General features: G+C 44.7%; 3 protein-coding genes and 1 long non-coding RNA gene across 4 annotated transcripts; all 4 read left to right on the top strand.

The window, feature by feature from the left end:
• The first annotated feature begins 111 nt into the window (after positions 1–111).
• LOC310750847 (secreted Ly-6/uPAR-related protein 1-like) lies at positions 112–5,686 on the top strand. Its single transcript, XM_083589263.1, has 3 exons — positions 112–247; positions 2,424–2,543; positions 5,427–5,686. The coding sequence occupies exons 1-3, from the start codon at positions 196–198 to the stop codon at positions 5,564–5,566; spliced, it is 312 nt and encodes a 103-aa protein (XP_083445389.1). The 5' UTR covers positions 112–195; the 3' UTR covers positions 5,567–5,686.
• Positions 5,687–8,411: 2,725 nt separating this feature from the next.
• LOC310749917 lies at positions 8,412–9,858 on the top strand. Its single transcript, XR_014541870.1, has 3 exons — positions 8,412–8,508; positions 8,810–8,929; positions 9,637–9,858. It is a non-coding gene; the product is annotated as an uncharacterized lncRNA (long non-coding RNA).
• A 4,815-nt stretch (positions 9,859–14,673) lies between these two features.
• LOC310749899 (prostate and testis expressed protein 14-like) lies at positions 14,674–19,010 on the top strand. The gene is made up of 3 exons (XM_083587220.1): positions 14,674–14,857; positions 15,801–15,920; positions 18,788–19,010. Exons 1-3 carry the CDS (start codon positions 14,806–14,808, stop codon positions 18,922–18,924), a joined length of 309 nt encoding a protein of 102 aa, XP_083443346.1. The 5' UTR covers positions 14,674–14,805; the 3' UTR covers positions 18,925–19,010.
• A 2,195-nt stretch (positions 19,011–21,205) lies between these two features.
• On the top strand, positions 21,206–24,610 carry LOC310750703 (short neurotoxin SNTX11-like). The gene is made up of 3 exons (XM_083589215.1): positions 21,206–21,299; positions 22,044–22,166; positions 24,319–24,610. The coding sequence occupies exons 1-3, from the start codon at positions 21,248–21,250 to the stop codon at positions 24,456–24,458; spliced, it is 315 nt and encodes a 104-aa protein (XP_083445341.1). The 5' UTR covers positions 21,206–21,247; the 3' UTR covers positions 24,459–24,610.
• The last annotated feature ends 316 nt before the right edge of the window (positions 24,611–24,926 follow it).

Here is a 24,926-nt window from a genome sequence, read left to right as displayed (position 1 = left end):
ACATGAGTACCTTGCTGTCCTTCATGCTCAGTGCCCACAATAATAAGGCTCTAATAATAAGGAGGATGGCCAGTGAAATCCACCCACTTTGTTCTTCCCATCATCCAGTATAGAAAGATTGCCACTTCGCACTGTCCCCTTATATTTGAGGTCCTTGGCTTTTCTTCCATTGTTGCTTGGAGGAAGGAACTCAGGATGAACAAGGGCTTGGAAATGGGCATCTTAGCCTGGCTGTGCTTTAACACAGGTATGTCCCAAATGCAATACAAACAAAACATTAGAGAGTAGCCTTTGCCAACCCAGTGCATTCTAGATACTTTGGACTACAGCTGAAAGCACCTGTGCTGGTCACTTGATAAGCAAAGGCTGTCCTAGAGCACAGGTCTTCCACTATGGGTCATGGCCTGACCCAATTTGGGTTGCAACAGGAGCAGTGCCACTTTGCAAATACATTATACGAAGTTAATAAATGGGTCTTGTTTGGGTTAAAAGTGGGTACTGGGTCTGAAAAGGTTGCCTCTCAATTTTAAATTGAGATTTAAATCTTGCTTGCATTGCTTCCCGGGTATTTAATGAAATTCTTACCTTTTGTTGTTGTTGTTTATGCTGTGTTATCATTTATTTCTACTACCACTTTATGAGGCATCCAAAGAGCTTCTCTCCATGCCTTACTACATTCCTGAAGTAAGCATCAGCTGCAGTTGGGTTTTTCCTGGAGTTGTCTTGTTTTCCATTCCACCCCTTTCTTTCTTTTTGAAGCCCACAACATCCTCTCAATGTTTCTGTTTTATTTCTGCACACTCGGAGGAGGAGGTGTCCCCTCTAACTTGACACTGATTATTATCAGGGAAGCTTCCTGCAAACATTGACAGAGGTATGAACCAGTCACTATTGCCTCCTCACATGGAACAAAGTAGATTTTAAAAGGGGGGGGATACTTCTCCACTGCTGTGCTCTAACATAAACTAATGTAGCAGAGTTCTTCAGTGTTCTTCAGATGACATTCTGGGTATCTTGACTTTTTGCAAAGCCCACGAACATAGAGAAAAATAGAAATATATGACAATACAGAGGTATAAGTGATGCAGAACTGCAGAAACAACAGGGCGCAGGGTGACCAAAGGTTTGTGGGGGCTCTGATATGATGTTTGGGAGGGGGTCTTACTGACAATGCATCCTGACTGGCAGGGGGAGAGATCCATAAATTACCCCAATTCATCTCTTAGAGTTGACGCCTAGCTTGGTAAACACAGTTCTCAAGCAAGAAGCATAGTTTGTTTGCTCTTAAATGATGCATCTGTGCAGTGCTTTAAAAAAGGGTGAAATGGCTCTGGAACTCACCATGAAGTTGTTACAGTAAGTGCCACACTTTCAACATCTTTTGGGGGGGTGGGAGGTGCCGGCACTGAATATCCTTGAGTACCCCCAGGGAAAAACCCACCGCATCTATGTATCCTAGTAGGCTTTGTGTTGGTTTCAACATTCTTCCTGTGAGAAAAGGGAATGAGCCTCTTTTATGATGGTGTTGACCATCTGATGTTTTTAGAAGCAGTCCTACTAATTTTAAAAAACAAAACCATAAAACTCTCCTGCTCGTTTCTTCAAGGGAACTTTTTGTTGTTGTTAATTCAATGCTTTACTGGATTAATCACTGCAGCCCTAATGCACACTGATCCCTAGCTTGATGTGTTGCTTTTGAGACAGGCATGTCCATTTCCTATGTATCTTTAAATTTTCTGAATTTGTACATGACTCAGCACTCTTAGGATGGCCTATATAATGCCTCTAGGATTCGGCCCCTAGTATCAGTTTTCTACACTCCTTACTGAGTGCTGATCTTATGCTACTTGATGTACCTGTTAGGACCATTCACATGGTATGTATTTATTATTCATGATTGGCTATGTTTACAGGATTGTCATTCTTATATTTATATTGTATGCGAATATAATGGATTTTATTTTACATCATCGCTAGCTGATGAAGAATTACCATCGAAACAGTTTGTCATCTGGGAAAACTGTCTACGTTTTTGGATCATCCATTATCGCACGGTTACAGGATTGAGACTGTTGAAAGGCTTGTTTGCCTCTTTCAATACCGATGAACTATATTGTCTAATTTTGTTCATGCAACAGTGCTGTGTTTCTATTACATATTCTCTAAGAAATGCTATGCTTGGAGCTTCTATTATCGCATGATTACAGGATTGGGACTATTGAAAGGCTTGTTTGCTTCTGTGATATTGATTGACTACCTTCTCTAATTTTGTTCATACAATATTGATTTTGTTAGCCACGTGTTGCCTGTTATTGCTTAAGTTTGTCTGTTTTTGCAACACAGGGGATTTCCTTTGGGCCATCGGGCAAATTCTCTGAGCAGCCAATTGCTTACTGTTTCCCCTGTGTCTTCATCTTGCCCAGCTGGAGCTATCACATGCATTGAATGTAAACGTGTTGCTGAAGATAACTCTTGCATGGTGCCTGAAACTCAGTGCAGTTCCCCATCGCAGAACATCTGCTTCACTCGTCTCACTACCCAAGGTGAATCCAGAGAAGGCTGTTATTCTTAGAGAGCATAAAATACTCATTCTCTTTTTCTTCTCTGCCAATGAATTTTATTGATTTTCATTTAAAAAAAACAAATTAACATTAAATTTAATACATACTTTAAAAAGTTGTCCCCAGCCTTTTTCCATGGTGGTGTTAAGCCCACCCTTCTATGCTGTATTACATTAGCTATTCCACAGTAATTTCATTACTATTGTATTTTAGTTTCCATCTGCTGCTCAAAATTAAATCCTGACCACAATGCCATTTAACATATGATATTTCAAGATGACCAAATAGGGAGTTTATTCTTCCAAGTCCATGTCATCCCTTGAACACTTCTTTCCTGTCATCTTTGCCATGTTCACATAGATTTTAAAAATACTTCTTATGTTGTCATTGCTTCTGCTTTCATCCTACGCATATGCGATGCCTGTATTCATTCTCTATGACACTCTGCTATGCAGACAGATAGCCCTTTCCTATATGTTTGCCAGTTGATGGGGCTCCTATGCTTTACACAGCTCCACAAGAAGCTAAAATTCCCCAGATAATCAACACCTGTTGTCAAATTCACAGGAGAGCTGTCAGGTCAAGCTTGCCAACCAGGGGCAGCCCATCCTGTCTGAGGCATAATGGGAAAGTACTGCCCCCCGTTACCCCCACTGCCACCCCGTAGTCACCCTGCCAAAGCCTCACTTACCAGGGTTACACAGTGGCAGCAGGGATGGGGGGTCACCCTGTAGGGTTCCCCCTCCCCCAAGGTTGGCTGCTTCACTCCAACTTATGGGCCCTGCTGCCAGTCCTGCAATACTTTCCAATATTTCCTAGAGGATAACAGATTCTCTTGTACTTACCCCAATTCTCTGAACCAAAAGAGGTTTGGGGTTTTCCCCCCCCCAAGGACTTCCTGCAGGCAACTGGCTTTGTGCAGCACAATACCATACAATCACACATTTAACCTGTGCGATTTCAACCTTACCCCTGTTGAAGGCTGTCTGGCTGAAATTGTGCCAGTTAAATGCAAGTGAGCGGGAGAGCTTCAAAGCTCCTTTTGTGCTGAGTCCACTTGCGGTTTTCCAGCATCGAGCAAGATTTTGAGCTATCCACTTTGCTTGGACAAGGTCTGCTAAGCACACAGGCTCGGGGGTGCCTTTGCGAGATCTCATAGGGCCATCGAGGTTCCTGAGAGATCTCTCACAAGCATCCTAAGCGTTCCAGACCCAGTGTGCTGAGCAGACCTTCCTTTCAAGCAAGGCAAAGATGTTAAAAGCTCTCTTTGTCCTGGCTCCACTTGAATTGCTGAATGCAAAAAGAGTTTTTAAGTTCTCCACCTTACTTGGGGTACAAGGATTGCTTGGTGCACAGGCTCTGAGCATGTTGGGAATGCTTTCTCTGTCCCCTCCACCTGCTAGTTGTGTTGGCTGTTTGCAGTATGGTAGCGCAGCAGATAGCTTGCTGGGGAGACCATGCATTAAAAAAGAAGGACTCAAAAATAACTTAAACAAGGTTTTAATAAGAAAAACAAAAACTCCTTTTACACTAAATACATTAACAACCAAACCAGACCCAACCACCAACCCATCCCCCAGGGTAATGGGAGAGCTAGGTGCTGCTCCTTATATACTACACCCAAATGCTGACACACATTAATCAAATACAACTCAGCAGCACCTGCTATGTTTCACAGCTGTAAAGCTGGGTCTCGTTATCTTGCTCTGGCCCCTTAAAGACATACACATCGGGTGGAACAATGATGAACCTTTACATTTAAAGAAGCCATTCAACAAGTTGTTGTGCAGTTCCAAGGGTCTGAGTAAACATGGTTTTTGTGACTACTCAGAAACCTTGGAACCGAGCCCCATGTACGATGTGATCATACTGCATTATACAAGTTGGGCACAGATGGAGGTTCACAGCTGTAAGCACCCATGCCCCAGATCTGCCAAAGTTCCTCTTAGGTCCCTAATTTCCAGGTTGCAACTAACCAAGCTGTTTTCTTCCAAAACTCACTCTGAATGAGCACATTCCAGGGTGGGTGGGCCAAGCCCACTCCTAGAAACTCCATGGCCATTTCCTTAGTCACGTAGAGGCCAGTCACTCTAGGGCAGTGTTTCTCAACCTGTCGGTCTCCAGATGTTGGTGGACTACAACTCCCATCATTCCTAGCCAGCATGACCAGTGGTCAGGGATGATGGGAGTTGTAGTCCAACAACATCTGGGGACCCACAGGTTGAGAACTGCTGCTCTTGGGGGATCAGTGCAAATCACCCCACAAAACTGGACTCTTTGACAGGCCATCAAAACAATCACAAGCAGTCCTAGTGTTTTGGCCAGAGTAGCATACTTAATTCCTACAGTCAAGAGACTGGAAAGGACTTGGTGGTCATCCAGCTCAACCCTCAATCTCATTACAATGGTTTGGTTTGCATGCTCATTAAACAACAGCTCTATAATGACTTGGAGTATACCAAATGAGTAACACACTGAAATGGTTGTTTGGCCCCAACTCCTGCACCCTTTGCACCTCCAATGGGATGCATTCGTATGAATCCCAGAACTGCATTCTTTCAAACGTAGTGATGAAATGACACCCATCTTGGTGTCAGGATAGGTACTATTAAACAGGAGCCAGTTCGAAACATGCTTCTACACCCAGGTCAGCTAACTGTATCTTCAGGACCAGCTTCTACTGACACACAAGGAGAGCCAATGGATTTTAAAAGAATTTCGTTGTTATGGTGTACTAAACACAACACCAGAATTTGTACAACTCTTGCTCCCTCCTTCAAATAAATAAAACTAAAAATAATTGTAAAGTGGTGTTCTGCAAATGGGTGAAGTTTCTTAAATGCTAAACATGCTATCCCTTTCCAGATGGTGTCTCACCAATTGTGGACCGGGGTTGCACTCATCTGTGCCATAGTATAAAGAGACCGAGAGAGAACTATCAAGAAACTATGCGGTGCTGTATGAGAGATCTTTGCAACACCCACAGCTACTGGACCAACCATTAATACAGTATAAAAAGGAAAAAGAATACTGACCAGGGACAGATTTGTTAAATCAGGTGGATTCTCAGAACTTCTGGCTTTTGAACTGGTCTGTTAATAAAATGCAGCAATTGAGAAACAGAATATTCTTACAGGGTTTTTTCCCCTCAGCCAGCTGTGTCATGAAAACCATGGAAACGTTTTTCAGTGCCTTGCTACAGTGCAAATCATGGAAGGCTCCCCCACAGATTAAATTATTTGCTATGTGCTGAAAAGGATAGGGGAGAAATTTGATTCACATTGCATTTAATGGAGAAACAATGTAATTCACACTTTCTAAAACAACACATGAACTGTAACACAGCCTTCCTCCATAAAAACTCACACTTCTCTGAATTTGGTAAAGCAGTTATCCAGCTAAGTAATTTGTACAAACATGCATATAATAAAGTAAAATGTGCATTAAAATGCATGTGATAGTGAAAAAAGCACACAAAATGCATTTGATTAGGGAGCAATACTTTGCAAAAAATGTATATACAGTGGTACCTTGGAAGTTGAACAGAATCCGTTCCGGAAGTCCATTCGACTTCTAAAACATTCGGAAACCAAGACGTAGCTTCCGATTGGCTGCAGGAAGCTCCTGGAGCCAATTGGAAGCTGCGCCAGACGTTTGGGTTTCGAAGAACGTTCACAAACCAGAACACTCAATTCTGGGTTTGCGGCGTTCGGGATCCAAAATGTTCAACTCGCAAGGCGTTCAGGATCCAAGGTACGACTGCATTGGGCAAAATTGCATACAGACAAACTAATGTGGATAACTTTACTTCAGCCTGAAAAACAAGAAAAACCAAAACTGACAGATTCACCCATACCTATTTTTAGACATTCTTCCATGCAGTTCCTTCATTTATGGAAGTTGGGAAAATCCAAGGCTGAGGCTGAGGGCTCACCCACAATTTCGTTTGCCCCATGCCTAGAAAGCATGTGTCCGAGTGGTTTTCTGCTTGTTCCACACTTTCTAGGTATGGGTCTGAGTGGTTTTGCCCTTGCCCCTTACTTTCCCTGGGAAATAAGAATGATGATGTCAGGAAGGTGGCCCCCCAGGACCCAGCACTAGAGTTATCCTTAGAGAGTGAACAAGAGGCTGAATCTACTGAGGAGACAGAATGGCCAAACTTCCAAGCTAGCAGTTCACAGGCTGACAATTCAGTTGGGGGAGATGGACTGTTTATCAAAGCTAACACCCCACAGCCCTCCCTTCTCACTCCTAGCTCAGATGAAGAGGGATGGTTGGAAGATGGCCAAGGAGAAGCCAGGCTGACAACAGATAAGAGAGGGGCTCAATCCAATGACAGTGAAGGAGAGCCGATGAAAACTCTCAGTTCTCTGACTCGGCTTTTGCAATGGCTTAAGGAGGAGTGAAAGGGATGCAGTTGGCACTGTGGTCTAAACCACAGAGCCTAGAGCTTGCTGATCAGTAGGTCTGCAGTTCAAATCCCCATGACAGGATAAACTCCCATTGCTCAGTCCCTGCTTCTGCCAACCTAGCAGTTCGAAAGCACTTCAAAGTGCAAGTAGATAAATAGGTAGCAGTCCGGCGGGAAGGTAAACGGCGTTTCCGTGCACTGCTCTGGTTCACCAGAATCGGCTTAGTCATGCTGGCCACATGACTCGGAAGCTGTACGCCGGCTCCCTTGGCCAATAAAGCGAGATGAGCGCTGCAACCCCAGAGTTGTCCATGACTGGACCTAACGGTCAGGGGTCCCTTTACTTTTAAGGAGGAGCGAAAGGGGAGGGGCAGACACACAAGGTTCTGGCGTAGATCCTAGTGGAAGCAGAACTCGGATTATGATTAGGGTATCTATTGTTGCTTAGAGGAGTATGAAGCTCAGCTCAGAATGTTTGTTTTGAAATAAAAACTATATTGAACTGACGGGAGTCTGCTTGTTGCTGGGAAGCTGGCTAGTCACCAGGGATCTTTACAGATGATGGTGATGGTGGTGATGATGATGACGATGGTGATGATAATTTATTATTTATATGCCTCCCATATGGTTCCCCATGCACTCTGGGCGGCTTCCAACAAATTAAAAACATAAAGCACAGTAAAAAATCAAACATTAAAAACTTCCCTGCTCTTTAGCAATAAATCAGAGCACAGCTTCATCTGGAGAAAACCTGATTGACATTTGCTCCGATTCAGTACTAAAGATCATGGTGACAAGGCATGGTGACAAGGCACTCACACACAAACATAGTCACCACCAAAGGCAGTGGTATATCGTAGATTGTTGGCGGCCGGGACAGGGCAAATGTTGTTCCCCTTTAGTGGACTGGTCAGTTTGGCGGCACTGGGCTGGCGCCAAGGAAATTGCCTCTGCAGCTTCCTCATGTGCTGGTGCCCAGTGGAGGAAAGACGTGGTGATGCTGGTGCCCTCGGATGGTGTGGCACCCTCCCCCTCGCTCCCCATCCCCAGAGGGTGGGGCACATGCAGGTGTCCCTTCACTGGCCATGAGGAGAAGGAGATGGTGGCGCCACCCACCTCTAAGGGCCTGGCCTGGGTGCGGCTTGTGTCCTGCAGATCTGGCCTCTATGCAGGAGCCTGCCATGAGGTGCCTAGATGCGTCCCCTCAAAGTTGTGTGCCAGGGGCCAAGTTGGAAAAGAGGCCTGAGCTTTGACCTAATCCAAACCTAACCAGCTCAGAGAAACTCCTCTGATAAGAGGAGTGAGGAAGAAGGAAGAGTTTGAAGAAGGGGCACCTTTTACAGGAAACCCCTCCCCTGAGCCTATTGGCTAATAAAGACCATGTGACAGGAGTCCGTCCCTCCCTCCTGGCAGGAATTCTTGAAAAGCTGCCTCCTGCATTGGGATGGAAGAAGAACATCTTCTACAGTAAAGGTTGGGTCAAGATGAGAAATAGCCAAGCAATAGGATTCTTAGTCCTGTTCTGCTGTGTTACAGGTAAGCCTCAGAGTATTCATAGAATTGTACAGTTGGAAGGGACACCGAGGCAAGAACAAGGCAAGAACAAAACCCCTTTCTATGGGAGCTGTCAGGACAAAAGTCTCTGAGAGAAGGATTTTATTTATTAGACCATTCATTCTTGAGAAATAAGTGAAACTATCAGAATTAAAGGTGCAAAAAGCATAGTTGTATTAAAGAGTGATCTGTTGCCATTGATCTAGTTGGATGGTTTGCTTTTCAAACTTTATATGGCCATGGCCTATTCTGACTGTTCTCCTCTCCTCTCTATCTGGTCCAGCTCGAAATTTTAGATGCCTTGAATGTCCAAATGTTTCAAGTAACAACGGATGTATGGTTCCTGAAAAGCAATGCACCACTGGACCTTGGGAATTTTGCTTTGCTCGTCAACTTAATGGACGTAAGTTCAGGGGGCAAGTGTTACTCTTCCAGAGCACAACATAACCTTTATGACTGCTGTCAAGGCAGGAAGCCCATATCTCTAGGATTGTCAGACATCTGGTGACAGGGCTCCTGGGTGTTTGACAGCTGTATCAGATTTTTAAAAATTGCCAGGTAATGTGTGCACATTACTGCATCCATGTGCCATGATAAAACACAACTGATATGAGATTGTGAAATGCATTCTTATATTTTATAGGAAATCTGCAAAGGCAATTCCGGCAATCCTACATACTTCCCAACATTTGTCAGATAGAGTTCCTTTCCTTGACTTTCATTAAGAATAGGCTTTGCATAATCATGCAGAATATGCGGAATTATAGTTTGGGCTGCAATCACACACCCTGTGCATGCCATAGGTCAAGACTTTTGTGAGTTGGTGGTAAAATGACAGCTACCAGGTGGAAGACAGAAAGTTATAGACCGAAGTCATTGAAAAGCATGCTGGCTGAAACTGCCATGCCACCTCACTCAGCTAAACCTCTGCTGATGAACAGAAATGGTCAACGAATTTGAAAAAGATTTTTAAGGCTACATTCCAATAAACCTGAAATAACCTTTGTTTCCCTTTCTGCTCCCACCCCCTAAGAAGTGGGAAGGAATGTATCCTCTGCAAATGGCTGAATTTTCCTAAATGTAAAAATTGTGGTTTTCCCCCCTTTACAGCAGGTTTTGTACATGTGGACCGGGGTTGCACTAACAAGTGCATCAGCTTTGCACATAAGGGAAAAAAGATGTCGCAGACTTCGCTGTGTTGTGTGAGCGATCTTTGCAACAATCACAACTTCTGGACTAATCAATAATGAATGACTATTTCTTGAGAATCGGTTCGTGGAAGCAGGTGGACTTTCACCCCCTCTGGCTTTTGAACAGTTCTGTTAATAAATCGTGCCACACAACAGATAGTCTTCTTGCTATTCTTTGGCATGTGTTGATGGGAGTTGTTGTCAAAAACATTTGGTGGGCACCAGGTTGAGGACGGCTCTTATGACTAATTGGGCCATATAATGGCAGCCACTGAAACTTTGTTGACTGTCTCACTACGGAACCAATATTTATTATTTCTTTATATCTTGCCCTTTGTCAAAGGAGCTCTGGGAGGCGAACATGGTTCTCATTTTCTTCTGTGAGGAAGGTTAGACTGAGAGGTAGTAAATGGCCTGTATTAACCTAGAGAGTATCAATGCATACCCTCCAACATTTCTTCACTGAAAATAGGGATGTTCTGTTCCATAACGATAATTTTATGATTTATACACCACACATCTTACTGGGTTGCCCCGGCCACTCTGGGCAGCTTCCAACATATATAAAAAAACACAATAAAACATGGAACATTTTTGAAAAAACCTTCCCTATACAGGGTTACCTTCAGACGGCTCTGGGGTCAGATAACTTCATACCCTCCAACATTTCTCCATTAAAAAAGGGACATCCTAAGGAAAAGTGGGACATTTCGGGATCAAATCCGAAACTGTGAAGGCTTCTCTAAATCGAGGACATCCCTGGAAAATAGAGACACTTGGAGAGTCTGTCATTGCTGAATGGGTATTAAGAACCTAATATTTGGTGGCTTGGTCCAACATTATAAGCACTGTGCTACTCAAGCTGATGTGAGTGCTGGGAGCAGTTAAGAGACCAATATTATTATTAATAAGACTTTTATTATTTCTTCCCCAGCCCTTCTGACTGGGTTTTCCCAGCCTCTCTGGGTGGCTTCCAGCATATACAGAAACATAATAAAAAGGATAAAAGGTAAAGGTAAAGGACCCCTGGATGGTTAAGGCCAGTCAAAGGCAGCTATAGGGTTGCTGCGCTCATCTTGCTTGTAGGCTGAGGTAGCCAGCGTTTGTCCACAGACAGCTTTCCGGGTCATGTGGCCAGCATGACTAAACCGCTTCTGGCGCAATGGGACACCGTGACGGAAACCAGAGCGCACGGAAATGCTGTTTACCTTCCCGCCGCAGTGGTACCTATTTATCTACTTGCACTGGCATGTTTTTGAACTGCTAGGTTGGCAGAAGCTGGGACAGAGCAACGGGAGCTAATTCCGTTAAGGGGATTTGAACCACCGACCTTCCTATCAGCAAGCCCAGGAGGCTCAGTGGTTTGGACCACAGCGCCACCTGCATCCCTATAATAAAACATCAAGCATACATATTCCCCTTGCTCAGCTAAAATTCCCAGAGTTTCCTTGGAGAGGGGTGGATTGTTAAACCACTCTGGGAAGTGAAGCCCTGTGAGGGCAATACCAATTCTTAAGTGCCTTTAAGAAACGACAGTCCCAATTGTTCTTCTAGGAAAGTCTTGACTGATAAAAGGGTGCACATGAGTCCTTAGCCTGATTCAGTGACAGCAAATGTTTGATTGCCGCAGTGTGTACCTATAGCTAATCTAATACCTCTGCAGGTATAAGGGCATTGGGTTTCCAAATGTGTGCTTGCCATGTGGACGAACACTTTTTTTAATACCTATTTTTATCACTTCGCATAGCAGTGGTGGGTGTCAAAAGAGGCTATTGATAGCTGAAATTCCCACTCTTTTACATTATGGGTTGAAGGCCAATGCAGGGCAAATGGCCTCGCCTACATCATTCTTCCCCAACCACACAACACACCTGCCAAAAGCACATGAGTGCCTACCTGTTCTTCGTTCCCTTCATCGACTGTGCATGCAAAATGAAATCTGTCCAGACTGGGTTTTTTTTGGGTTGTTGTTGTTTTACAGAATCCTTTATAGGAAGCTCTTTATTTCCCCTTACCTGCTCATATTTGACTTTGAGGCCCTCTGCTTCTCTCCTCGTGGTATCTTGGAAGAAGTAATGGAAGATGAGCAGAGTTCTGGCAATAGGTTTCATAGCTGTGCTGTACTTTGATACAGGTACAAATCCCTGGGGCAAGAGGGAGGAAGGGCCGATAGTTCTGTGGTAGAGCATCTGCTTGGCATGCAGAAGGTCTCAGGGTCAATTCCTGGCATTTCCAGGTATGGCTGAGAGACACCCTACCCTGAATTTCTCGAAAACTGCTGTCAATCAGTATTGGCAGTACTGAGCTAGTTAGACTTGTTACAGTGCAGGTGTGTATGTGTTTTCATATACAATACAGTGGTACCTCGGGTTAAGAACTTAATTCGTTCTGGAGGTCTGTTCTTAACCTGAAACTGTTCTTAACCTGAGGTACCACTTTAGCTAATAGGGCCTCCTGCTGCCGCCGGACCGCCGGAGCACGATTTCTGTTCTCATCCTGAAGCAAAGTTCTTAACCTGAGGTACTATTTCTGGGTTAGCGGAGTCTGTAACCTGAAGCGCCTGTAACCTGAAGCATCTGTAACCTGAGGTACCACTGTAATAGCAAAACATTTTAGAAGGGATTATTAGGTTGGAATTCACTTAGTTAACTTTGATCACTCCATCATCCAGACTGGAAAAGAGCAGAAGAGAAAGCTGTGAATAGGAACAAGTGTGATGAGATGCATCGTTAAATTAAAGGTGAAAAATTAATAGCTTTATTAGATATGGAGTGATTTCTTTTGAGAAATGGTCACTATTACTTGCCCTCACACATGTGGATTTTTTAACACAGCCCTCCAACCAAATAATCTGTACAAAAATGCATACATTAGTGGAAAGTGTGGCTATAAACGCATCTGTTGTTGTTGTTGTTCATTCCATTTATATACTTCCCTCTATCAGAAGATTCCAGGTCAATGTACAACATTAAAAACACATTACAGAACATCAATGATAAAAAAACATAATACAAAACATACTGACAGACAGTCCAGTAATAAAATAGTTATCATAATAACAGTTCCCTCCCCGACACTTTCACAGGCCATAGATTATTTGATAGCCATAGGCCTGGGTAGAGACTTAATGTCAAAAATGCATTATATTGGAGAAAATTGAGGGCAAGTGTGTATATTAGAAGGAATTCACACTAAAACACTTCTGCCTTGTAATGACTAAAAAATAAATAAATCTCAATCTGTTGGGGAAATGTAGGGTTGCCATGTTTCAAAAATCCGGACACAAAAGTTGTTGGCTCTGTCAGGGACATTTTGGATGTATGGCAACCCCTTCTTGCCTAGCTGTCAGATTTTGAAAAGAGCTACATTCTGTTGATTCGCCCCCCCCCCATCTGTATGCTGAAATCCTACAGAAATTACGCTGTCCCCACTTTTTCTGTGTTGGGTGGGTGGGTTGGAACCATTTCTTTAGAAGGGAATGCCTTCTACCTTGAGAATTAGGGAAGCTTTTAATATTTGATAAATCATTGTATTTTAATATTCTGCTGGAAGCCAAATATTATATTATTATAATTATACTGGGCACAATATTTCACCAGCTGCACCCCATTGTAGTGTTTCAGTGGGGAGGTTCATGTGTCCCACTTTACAGAAGGGGGTTCTTTATCTGAAGAGCAGTCTCTACATCCAGAGCTGTCCAGACTATATCCAGTTTAAGGATTGTGGAGCATAAGAAGGGAGAAACTGGGACTTGAAGCTGACCATCAACAGTTAGCACCTAGAAAGAAAACCAAGCAGACACAAAGACCACCTGGTCAGTTTTCACCACTGTGGTGAGATTGATTGGACTGATGCTTTTAAACATTTATAGAGCAGCTTTCGTACAAAATAACAAGATGACTTACAAGATAAGACCAACACAGTAAAATACTAACGGGGAAAAAAGATAACCAAATACCACAGATACCCAGAAGTTCCAGTAGAGCTGGAGATCTTTTTTTATTTATCTCCATATGGGATAGCTGTACATTCCTGCATCGCAGGGAGTTGGATTAGATTATTATCAGGGTCCCTTCCATGAAATTGCAGTAACTATCACTAAAACCGCATTGTGATACAGAGAGAGGGAGGAGAGAGAGTTTATTTATATACTGCTTGATTGATTGAAAGAAAGAAAGAAAAACCCTCAAAGTAATTTGCAAAAACATATTCCCATTAGTTAGGGTTGCCATATTTCTAGAAGTAAGATTCACAAAAGTTGTTGAGCTTTTTTTGTGGGAGGGAGAATGAAACTCAAAACTCAAAGATGCTACATTACCCCAGCTACCACAAGCAATGAGTAGATTTGATGGGAGTTGTAGGCCAACGCATCTGGAGGGTACCTGGTTTAGAGGATCTATGATTTGCTGCCCTTCCACGTTCCCTAACACAAATGGCATCTCTGACTGCTTCCCCTACACACACAGCTTAACAAGTGCATATAAATAACATTAACAAAGCATTGCAAAAGCAATATTGACATGATTGCACTTGTGATTCCTTTTGAGCATGTCCTGTACTGATGCACTCATTTAATCAGGTACATCTCTTGCAATTAAGATAAACGGCAGAAAGGGGGAAAGCGGAGAGGAGCCACCATCCATGAAATTCAAGCACAAAGCTCATGTTGAGATTTTTATATTTGCACGGTCTTCTCCAACCTGATGATTATTATGGGGAGGAGGGTGCATTTTCTTAGCATGGCTCCAGGTAAGTAGGGCCCTGAGGGCAAAGGAAAGGCCCCTGCACCCCAGAGGAAGTATGCAGAGCCAACCCCCTCCTACTCTGACCCTGCTACCCTGCTACTCCTTACGAATTTGAGCAATTTTATCAGCAAAAAACTTCGCAAATGTCCGTGGGCCTCTAGATGTTCTACACCCTCATTGCCAACTTGCTTCTAATAAACTCTTCAGGACCCAGGTGCAATGTTAGAATCACCCACTCTGTTCTTACCATCACCCAGTGTAGGAAGCTTGTAATTTTTCTCCTCGTCTCCTTTTATTTAACTTGGCTTCTCTTCCTCCTTTGGCTTGAAAGAAGGAAACTAAGGATGAACAAAGTTCTGATAATAGGCGTCCTAGCCCTTCTCTACCTTGATTTAGGTAAGTCTGGGGCTCTTTTTTTTCAACTGGAACTCACCAGAACTCACTTTCAGCACCTCTCAGGTGGGCGCCATTGTCATTTTAAGAGAATGAGGGAGGTGTTCATGGTGAGTTTGGGCACCTATGTTTCTAGAAAAATAGCACTGGGTAAGTTCCAGAGTCAAGAAGAACAAAACATTATAGAGCGGGACTACAAAGCAGATTCTCTACCACTTGGCTACAGCCTTTCCTTCAAAAGGAAGAGGGCCTTCTTGGTAGTGGCACTAGCCTTCAAGCACCATCTTTGGGATACCATCTTTGTGGCTCCCCGGGCTTTTAAAATACCATGCTTTACAGTCTGGGTCTCACAGTTTTAATTAAGTTTTTTTTACACTGTGTTTTGATTTTAAAAATAAGTTTCTTAAAGTTCCCTATTGTTATATACTGAATTGTAAAGAGTTTGTTCTAGCACTTGTTCAGCACTTGCTTGCTCTATCGGCTTTGTGAACTGCCAAAGGAAGTCTTATAATGGGGCAACCATATGAGCAGTAAATAATAAAGAAAAACATGAGACCTTAGGTAACAATATGAATGGAGCAAGAGGTTCTAATAGTAGTAGTAGTAGTAGTAGTAATTTATTTATACCCCACCCATCTGGCTCGGCTTCCCCAGCCACTCTGGGTGTCTTCCAACAAAATATTAAAATATTAAAATACAGTAATGCATCAAACATCAAAAGCTTCCCTAAACAGGGCTGCCTTCAGATGGGCACCACTCCACTTCTCAAATGTGTCCTTCATCCCTGTCCCAACCACTGAGGTTACCTTTTCATGGTTTCATCCACCATTGCATGTCTTGCTATTCAAAGAGGGTTTAGCTATATACCATTCACTTCCTGGAAGCCACTCTCTAACCAGTCATTTGCTTAACATTTTCTTCTCCTCTTTTCATTCTCCCTGCCAAGCTGAAGCCCTCTGGTGCCTCTACTGTCCGAATGTTGAGTATGATAATAGTTGTTCGACCATCCAAGAAATTTGCGATGCAGGAAATGACAGATACTGCTTCACACGAATGACTATTCAACGTGAGTCCAGTAGGAACAGTTTAATGTTTGAGAGTGGCAGAGGGATGATTTGTTCCTTTGCTTGTTTAGACTAAATCCCACTGTCCAGTACCAAGAGGCTATCGAAGAGGCTAAGAGCCCCTCCTGACATCCTTTTCACAGTGCTTTCTTGGTGATTTATGCTTATGAAGCTCTTATAACTTCCTGCTCTTAATGTTTTATGCTGCAAATGTTCTGCGGGCTTTTATGTCTCACTTTTGCTGCAATGTAGCCCCTCCAAACTGCAGTAATGTGGTAGCCCTGGGGAAGTCACACAGAACAATTAATGAAACAGTATGATGTGTAAATTGTCCAGTATATAAGGTTGCCACCCATCCCTTAAAATATGGAATCGTCCCTTTTTTCAAAGCAAATTGCTGTGTCCCATATTGATTTAATACGAGATGCAATTTTTTCCCTGCATTGGAAGTTATCATCCCCTCCCTTCCATCTCCCTCTTCCTTCACTGGTCCTTTAAGTACTTCATTCCCCACCACCACCACCACCACCTTTTTGTCCCAGCTGTGGAGCCATGGGCAGGCAGAACTTGCGCGGGCAAATGGTGGGTCTTGGAGGGCAGGAGGAGAGCAAGAGTTTGTGCTGGCAGAAGTGGGAGAGTGAGAGCAAGAGCAGCTGGCCAAAGAGCAGGATCTGAAAAACAAGAAATCACAGACACAGCATCCAGAGCTTAGTGGAGCAGCTAAAAGGTGAGGGCCCTTGCCCCACAAACTCCTTTCTTGCGCAGTAAATGGTGGTGCTGACTCAAATTCTTTCTCCCTGATTGCTTCGTATGTAGAAGGCCCCCAACCTCCAATTATGGTACCTCAAAAGTAGAGCAGAATCCATTCTGGAAGTCTGTTTGACTTCCAAAACGTTCGGGAACCAAACAGGGGTGGAGGAAGGGGGTGTTGGGGGCAGTCTGCCCCGGGTGTCATCACTGAGGGGGGTGACATTTGGCGTGCTGCCTGCCCGCGACTCCCAAGCCTACCCCGAGCCACTGGGGGAAGGGACGGAGCTGCGCCGCCTTGCCAGAGGCCTTCCCCCCTTCCCTCTTTGTTCTGACAGCTTGGAGGAGGCTTGGGAGTCATGGGCAGGTGGCGCCCCTTGCCCCCTGCTCCCAGGCTGCTTCTGGGGAGCGGAGAGCCTCCCCAGAGCTGTCAAAAGGAAGAGGGAAGGGAGGAAGGCTGCTGGCAAAGTGGTGCGGCTCCTCCAGCCCCCCAGGAAGCGGCCTCCCATGGGCATGCTCACCCTGCCCCCATGGCCCCGTCCTCGAGTGCACAGCATGTGCACCGCTCCAGGTGCCGGAGCGGCTAGCTCCACCTCTGGAACCAATGTGGAGCTTCTGAGTGGCTGCAGGCGCTTCCTGCAGCCAATCGGAAGCCATGGAAGCGGCATTGGGCATTCAGGTTCCAAAGAACGTTCGCAAACCGGAACACTCACTTCCGGGTTTGCGGTGTTCAGGAGCCAAAACGTTCGACTCGCAAGATGTTCATCAACCAAGGTACAGCTGTACTTCCCTTCTTGCCTTGCCTGGCCACTCCTCGCCATTTAAGTGTAACTCAGAGGAGTGCATCTCCCTCCTTTTTTCTTTCCTGCAAGCTGCACTTAACATGGCTCACACACCATGCAGCCTTCTTCTGACTTCCCCACTGGTGAGGTGAAGGTGATCAGGCATTCCTGCACCCATCTCCCTGCCACCTCCCTCTCCCTTCTAACTTCCAGTAAGCAACAGTGCCAGAACCATCAAAGGTCAAGTGTGTGATGGTGCCTTGCCATACTGTCTTCTCCTGTTCGTCCATCTCTCTTGGTGGAAGCTACAGTAGGTGCTGTCACACACTTGACACGCAGGTGAAATAAATACTAGGCAAGCAACCATATTCCAGCCACCACCAGAGCCATTTTAAATTATTATTTTTGAAACTGGGCCACCTATTAGAGCAGACTTGGGGAATCTTTCTCAGCCTATTTGGGAAAACTTCTGGGGGCCATGCGCCAGTGGTGGGTGGAGCAACGCACATACATTTCCCTTTGCACATCAGACTTCTTTCTACATCTATGATCAAACGTTTTTCTCTCTCTATTCTCCATTCAGGCAAGAAGGAATTATTATCAGGCTTCAATGATACATTTGCAGCGAGGTGAAAACATTCACTCAAGGAGAATGCAAAGCAAGGGCAGAGGGAGGTGTAGCCTGAAGAAAGAGGGTGTGGCTACAAAGGGATTGTGGCCTGTGCAGGGTCCCAAGGGCCAGAGAGAGAGGAAGTTTAGGAGGGCTACATTTGGCCCCTGAGCCTGAGATTACCCACCTCTGTATTGGAGACTACAAGGCCACTGAAATATCTGATGGGTGACAAACAGATGCTTTCTGGGAGGCAGGAGAACTTATTGAAGTAGGAAAATCAGCTGTGTGGGAACTACAGGATGAAATGGTGGTGTTCAACCCTCTTAATGTGAGCTGGGTGTGTGGATAACATGCTTGGCAATATCTGGTGCGTTTTCTCAATATTACTTCAGGGATGGAGCAGACATACATGGCACATCAGCTTCTAAATTGCTAGTAGGGATGGGGAGAGGGGGGCTGGATCTACACTCACCTTTTAAACGTTATTAGAACGATATTAGAAATATCATTCTAAAATGTCAAAACAGGAAATGTTCTCTTGTTCTTCCTCCCTGCTGTCTCTGGTTCCTGGTTCCTAGTTGCTCTGCAGACACCGTTAAAGAGCAGAATGTCATATGGCTATATGGTTGTCAGAACCATTCCTTAACTCATTCTTGGCGTTAAAAACCATGAGTGTAGATCTGCCCAGGGTCCATGATGCATTTTTCTCTGTCACATCACTCCACAGATGGCAAAGTTACAAGTGTGGACCGAGGCTGCAACAGCGACTGTCATACCTTCAAGATCATGAAAAACAGCTATGAAGAACATATGTTGTGCTGTGGATACGAATTGTGCAACGATCTGGATCTCTGGAACGTATGATGAAGAAGAGCTGTTGTGATGTGTGGAAGACTTTTGCAATTTTCATAACCTCTGGACAAATAAATAAATAAATGTGCGCATTCCTAGCTATTGAGGGTGAGTCTGTGAAATCGAGAGGTTTCTAAAGTTTCTGGCTTTTGACTACTTGCACGAAATACGTTGCTGTGAGTAGTGAACCAACAATGTTCTTGTCTATTCTAGTAAAGCCATAAAGTCATGGGACGAGTAGATGTGCATATGAGCCCATCATCTCAGGACCCATCTCAACTCATGTGGAAAGATAAAAGACAAATATAGGGAGACTTTCCTGGAAGAATATTTACATACTGCACTGGAATGCCCCCCATCTCTCTACATGCCCTCCTACATTGACATCATGTAGTCATCTAGAGATTTTTTCTTGGACTCTGTCACAGCCCCTTAGAATCAGGTGGGCTAATAAAAGGCCTACCATGAGTGGATATTTCTGACCTGTCCACCACCACCAACCACACAGCACAAGCCATTCCGCTGGCTTTAACAGAATGCTTTCATCAAGCCTAACTTCAGGTCTAGCAAATGGCAGAGAAGGATTCGGCAGGTCTCTGTGCGTACCACAGTGGGCACTTCACTGACAACTCCTACCCTAGTAAATGTCATTGGGTATGATATGCATTTTCAAGCACCTTTTACTGAATTGTTAGATGAACATAAATCGATAGACCTGTCTCTTTGCTTTCAAATCCTTTTGAACATACCAGGGACTACCCGCCACACCCCAGGTCTGGTCCTGGATCAATTTGGGGGATGGGGCAAATATTTAATTTGGGTTTGTGGTTTTTTTAAACACCCTAACTATACTTATGGATGGGAGGGACAGAGGAAGGAGACGTGAAAACAGGTGGTAAAATTCTGCTAGGTGCTCCCTTGCAAGCCACATCCCTGTGCACTAAACCCTACAACACACATTCCTCTGTCTTGAAAATATGAAAGCTGGAGACTTGGAGAAGGCAGCAGCAGGCTTGGATGGCAGCAGGCAGGCCCCTAGATATTTTGCACTAGGCCCCAGATCTCCTGTTGCATCCCGCACTTTCATAACCGGCAAGTGTCCCATTTTAAGCGAGACATCCCGGATCACAGAAGCCAATCCCCACTTCTGTTTGGATCCTGGAATGTCCTATTTTTTTGTCTGGCAATCTGGTGTGAGTCATCGTGCCAGAGAGACAGACTGAAAGACACTCACTTTGAAGCAAATCAGGAGGATTGTGCCAAAACACCTTCTGGTCTAGTGCTCTGGCGATTGTCAGCATTATCGTGCCAGAATGCCTACCTTCCAGCCACTGGAGCCAACTCCAGGGGGCCGTGGGTGCTTAGGCACCCACAATAATATATTTATGGGGCTGGGCCCCCACAAAGTCAATGAGAAGAAGAAGAAGAGTTTGGATTTGATATCCCGCCTTTCACTCCCTTTAAGGAGTCTCAAAGCGGCTAACATTCTCCTTTCCCTTCCTCCCCCACAACAAACACTCTGTGAGGTGAGTGAGGCTGAGAGACTTCGAAGAAGTGTGACTGGCCCAAGGTCACCCAGCAGCTGCATGTGGAGGAGCGGAGACGTGAACCCGGTTCCCCAGATTACGTGACTACCGCTCTTAACCACTACACCACACTGGCTCTCCCAATGAGCAGTTGAAGCCCCTCGTTGTGGGCAGCCGCAATATTCAGTGCAAAATGGCACCTATTTTTCCAGCACTCTGGGGTGATCCTGTCGATGATAGCCAAAGCATCATGCCCTTCCCGACACTCCAATTTTAGGTTGGAAGACATACCCTTTTTAATGGCATGCTTTAAATTGTCCTTGGATTGTCCTGGGTCAGATCAGGGACTCCAAAAACACTGGATCAGGCCCTCAAATCAGATCATGGACTCCATGCACAGCCTTAGTATCTATCAGTATAAATTTGTGATAAAATAGAGAAGGTTTTCCATGAGGATTTTTTTAAAAATAATAAGAGTCCACAAATTTCTGAAGAAATGTGTACAACTGAATTAATAATTGGAAGAATAAGAAATGCAGAGAATCCAAAATCCATATATATGCCCATCCCTACTTGATCTAAGATCTAAGGCACACAAATGAATTCCAAGCTGTTCTATGTCCTCACTGCCAATAAGGTTCAAAGAATAAACTCATTGGCCCTCAGGCAGTAAATTAAATCCACCCAAAGTGTTCTTCTTCTGATCATGCAAGGTAGGAAGGTTGCGACTTCATAACACCTGTGCTTCTATTTGACTTTGAGTCACCCTTTGCATCTCACCCCCCATTTCTTGGAAAGACGGACTAAAGATGAACAAGGTTCTTGCAGTAGGTTTTTTAGCCCTGGTCTACATTGACATGGGTAAGTCCTAGAACATATGGTGGGCATTGTTAGTATGAAAGACACTGGAAATGCTTATTTAAATTTTTGACCAACCAGTCCAAAGGGCAGTCTCAGAAAAGAAAGGTGTCAGTAGGAATGAATGAAATTAGCAGTGTTGTTAAATTAATGAGGAAGGATTGTTATTGAAATGGGATTTACATTTGGTGTCATTCACTATCAAGTATATGAAATAGATACGATTGAGCTTGCTCCTGACACCAACTATACAGCAAAAGGATTGCTTGAAATGTGAAGTTTGAGTGAATGGATGAAATTAGCTGTATAAAACAATATTTCTAAAAGGCTGCTAATGTCAAACTTCCCCACAGAAGCTGGTCAAAATGCACAGTGACTCTGTAAATGGAGAGATATCGACACTGGCTTCCCTTCCTAATCCTGGTTTTGGATGAGTCCACCAATTTTCATTGCCAAGAAAGTTGGAAGGGACAGCTTGTTCCCAAATGCTTCCCACTTCTTAGCAAGACTTAGCAAGACTCCATTTTACAGCGGTGTTCTTCATCCTAAAAACAGGCCTACACTCATTCCTCCATTCATACCACAAATCTCTAATGAACATGATTGTTATACTCATTACATAGGTCATTCACACCTCCATCCTTTGTATCCAACCCCCTCCCCCCCAAAAAATGGTGGTGCCTGTTTGTCTTGGGACCAGTCTCAATTTATCCATTGCTTAATATTCTTCCTTTCTCTTCTTCTTAGCTGTTGGAAGTTTCGTGTGTCATTACTGTCGGAAGGTTAAAACCGACAACACATGTGTCCATGCTGCAAAAACTTGCAGGGCTGGGCAATATAAATTCTGCTATACTCAGCTGATTGCTAAAGGTGAGCACCCTAGTAGGAATAATAATAATAATAATAATAATAATAATAATAATAATAATAATAATAATTTATTTATACCCCGCCCATCTGGCTGGGCCTCCCCAGCCACTCTGGCCGGCTTCCATAGAAACCAAAAATACAGTAAAATATCACACATTAAAAACTACCCTGAACAGGGCTGCCTTAAGATGTCTTCTGAATGTCAGGTAGTTGTTTATCGCTTTGACATCTGCTGGAAGGGCGTTCCACAGGGTGGGTGCCACTACCGAGAAGGCCCTCTGCCTGGTTCCCTGTAGCTTTGCTTCTTGCAATGAGGGAACCGCCAGAAGGCCCTCGGCGCTGGACCTCAGTGTCCGGGCAGAACGATGGGGGTGGAGACGCTCCTTCAGGTATACTGGACCGAGGCCGTTTAGGGCTTTAAAGGTCAGCACCAACACTTTGAATTGTGCTCGGAAACGTACTGGGAGCCAATGTAGGTCTTTCAAGACCGGTGTTATATGGTCTTGGCGGCCGCCCCCAGTCACCAGTCTAGCTGCCGCATTCTGGATTAGTTGTAGTTTCCGAGTCACCTACAAAGGTCGCCCCACGTAGAGTGCATTGCAGTAGTCCAAGCGGGAGATAACCAGAGCATGCACCACTCTGGCGAGACAGTCCGCAGGCAGATAGGGTCTCAGCCTACATACCAGATGGAGCTGGTAAACAGCTGCCCTGGACACGGATTTGACCTGTGCCTCCATGGACAGCTGTGAGTCCAAAATGACTCCCAGGCTGCGCACCTGGTCCTTCAGGGGCACAGTTACCCCATTCAGGACCAGGGAATCCTCCACACCTGCCCGCCTCCTGTCCCCCAAAAACAGTACTTCTGTCTTGTCAGGATTCAACCTCAATCTGTTAGCCGCCATCCATCCTCCAACCGCCTCCAGACACTCACACAGGACCTTCACTGCCTTCACTGGTTCTGATTTAAAAGAGAGGTAGAGCTTGGGTATCATCTGCATACTGATGAACACCCAGCCCAAACCTCCTGATGATCTCTCCCAGCGGCTGCATGTAAATGTTGAAAAGCATGGGGGAGAGGACAGAACCCTGAGGCACCCCACAAGTGAGAGCCCAGGGGTCTGAATGATTAGAGATGCTGTCTTTGCCTTTGTAGAGATGGAGGAATCTGTACCTTTTGATTCTCTCAGGTTTTCAGGTTTTCCAATCTTAACATAATGAAACATTAAGCATTTAAAAAAACTTCCCTATACAGGGCTTCCTTCAGATGTCTTCTAAAGGTTATATAGTTACTTATCTCCTTGGCTCAGAGGTCACATAACTCCATACCCTCCAACATTTATCCAATGAAAATAGAGACATCCTAAATAAAAATGGAACACGGGTGGCGCTGTGGGTTAAACCACAGAGCCTAGGACTTGCCGATCAGAAGGTTGGTGGTTCGAATCCCCGCAACGGGGTGAGCTCCCGTTGCTCAATCCCTGCTCCTGCCAACCTAGCAGTTCGAAAGCACGTCAAAGTTCAAGTAGATAAATAGGTAGCGCTCTGGCGGGAAGGTAAACGGCGTTTCTGTGCGCTGCTCTGGTTCGCCAGAAGCAGCTTAGTCATGCTGGCCACATGACCCGGAAGCTGTATGCTGGCTCCCTTGGCCAATAAAGCGAGATGAGCGCCGTTACCCCAGAGTCGGCCACGACTGGACCTAATGGTCAGGGGTCCCTTTACCTTCAAAGGAAAGTGGGACATTCCCAGAAAAAATCAGAAACTGGGATGGCTTCTGTAAATTCAAGACTGCCCTTGGAAAATAAGGGACTTGTAGATATAACCCAACATAAATAAAACATTGCTTTAAATCAGGCATAGGCAAACTCAGCCCTCCAGATGTTTTGGGACTACAACTCCCATGATCCCTAGCTAATAGGACCAGTGGTCAGAGATGATGGGAATTGTAGTCCCAAAACATCCGGAGGGCCGAGTTTGCCTATGCCTGGTTTAAATCAAATATGCACAATAGGATTAGATGTCTGGGTTTGTTTTGCCTTTAAAAAATGGTCCATAACAGGCACTGAAGACAATACAGTAAATGTTTCGCTCTTGTTAGTGACCATGCTGCAGCTATAGTAGGTAACCATGATGCCTTTTTCTCTTTCTTTCCCAGGGCTTTCTGTTGTCAATGTGGATCGGGGCTGTACTATGAAGTGTGAAACCATTAGGTATAGGAAAACCGGACTGGAAAAATATATGCTGTGCTGTAACACAGACCGTTGCAACCACCACAACATCTGGGTCAAGGAATAATAAAGGAATAAAGGAATAATAAAACTTTGTTGAAGATGGATTAGTCAGGTCAACTGGATGTCTACTACTGTCAAGCAGGGATCCTCATACCCACCCCGTGGCCTCAACCTGTGGCCCCCAGATTAGGGCAAGTTGCCCTGTGCTGCCCCAGAGTCCATCCTCCTTGCCCCAGAGCCATCTCCAAAACAAGCAGAACTAAGGGCTTTAAAAACTTGGCGAGTGCACAGCATTGTGCAGAATCAGATCCTGGAGGACCTGATCCTACGTGCTTCTGGCCAATGCTTCTTCATGAACATGCATGCAAGACAAACAAATTGCAAAGGAGCCACGGGCAGGAATATCCTACTTCCTTTATGTCCAGGCTTTGCATTCTTCCTGCTTCTCCTTCATACCTGATGTCCTCCACCTGCCACATCTCATTTGTGGCCAGTCCATTCTGTTTCATCTGTAGGCCCAAAGCCCTCAGAA

Source organism: Podarcis filfolensis (genome assembly GCF_964270895.1).
Source record: "Podarcis filfolensis genome assembly, chromosome: 15".
Taxonomy (NCBI): domain Eukaryota; kingdom Metazoa; phylum Chordata; class Lepidosauria; order Squamata; family Lacertidae; genus Podarcis; species Podarcis filfolensis.
Note: the sequence above shows the minus strand (reverse complement) of the source record. Positions and strands in the feature narration are given on the sequence as shown.

Coding starts and splice junctions, on each gene's coding strand:
- LOC310750703 (XM_083589215.1), top strand. CDS start 21,248: ATGAACAAGGTTCTTGCAGTAGGTTTTTTAGCCCTGGTCTACATTGAC. Junction 21,300..22,043: donor CCTGGTCTACATTGACATGG/GTAAGTCCTAGA, acceptor TCTTCTTCTTAG/CTGTTGGAAGTTTCGTGTGT. Junction 22,167..24,318: donor TACTCAGCTGATTGCTAAAG/GTGAGCACCCTA, acceptor TTTCTTTCCCAG/GGCTTTCTGTTGTCAATGTG.
- LOC310750847 (XM_083589263.1), top strand. CDS start 196: ATGAACAAGGGCTTGGAAATGGGCATCTTAGCCTGGCTGTGCTTTAAC. Junction 248..2,423: donor CTGGCTGTGCTTTAACACAG/GTATGTCCCAAA, acceptor CATCTTGCCCAG/CTGGAGCTATCACATGCATT. Junction 2,544..5,426: donor CACTCGTCTCACTACCCAAG/GTGAATCCAGAG, acceptor ATCCCTTTCCAG/ATGGTGTCTCACCAATTGTG.
- LOC310749899 (XM_083587220.1), top strand. CDS start 14,806: ATGAACAAAGTTCTGATAATAGGCGTCCTAGCCCTTCTCTACCTTGAT. Junction 14,858..15,800: donor CCTTCTCTACCTTGATTTAG/GTAAGTCTGGGG, acceptor CTCCCTGCCAAG/CTGAAGCCCTCTGGTGCCTC. Junction 15,921..18,787: donor CACACGAATGACTATTCAAC/GTGAGTCCAGTA, acceptor ATCACTCCACAG/ATGGCAAAGTTACAAGTGTG.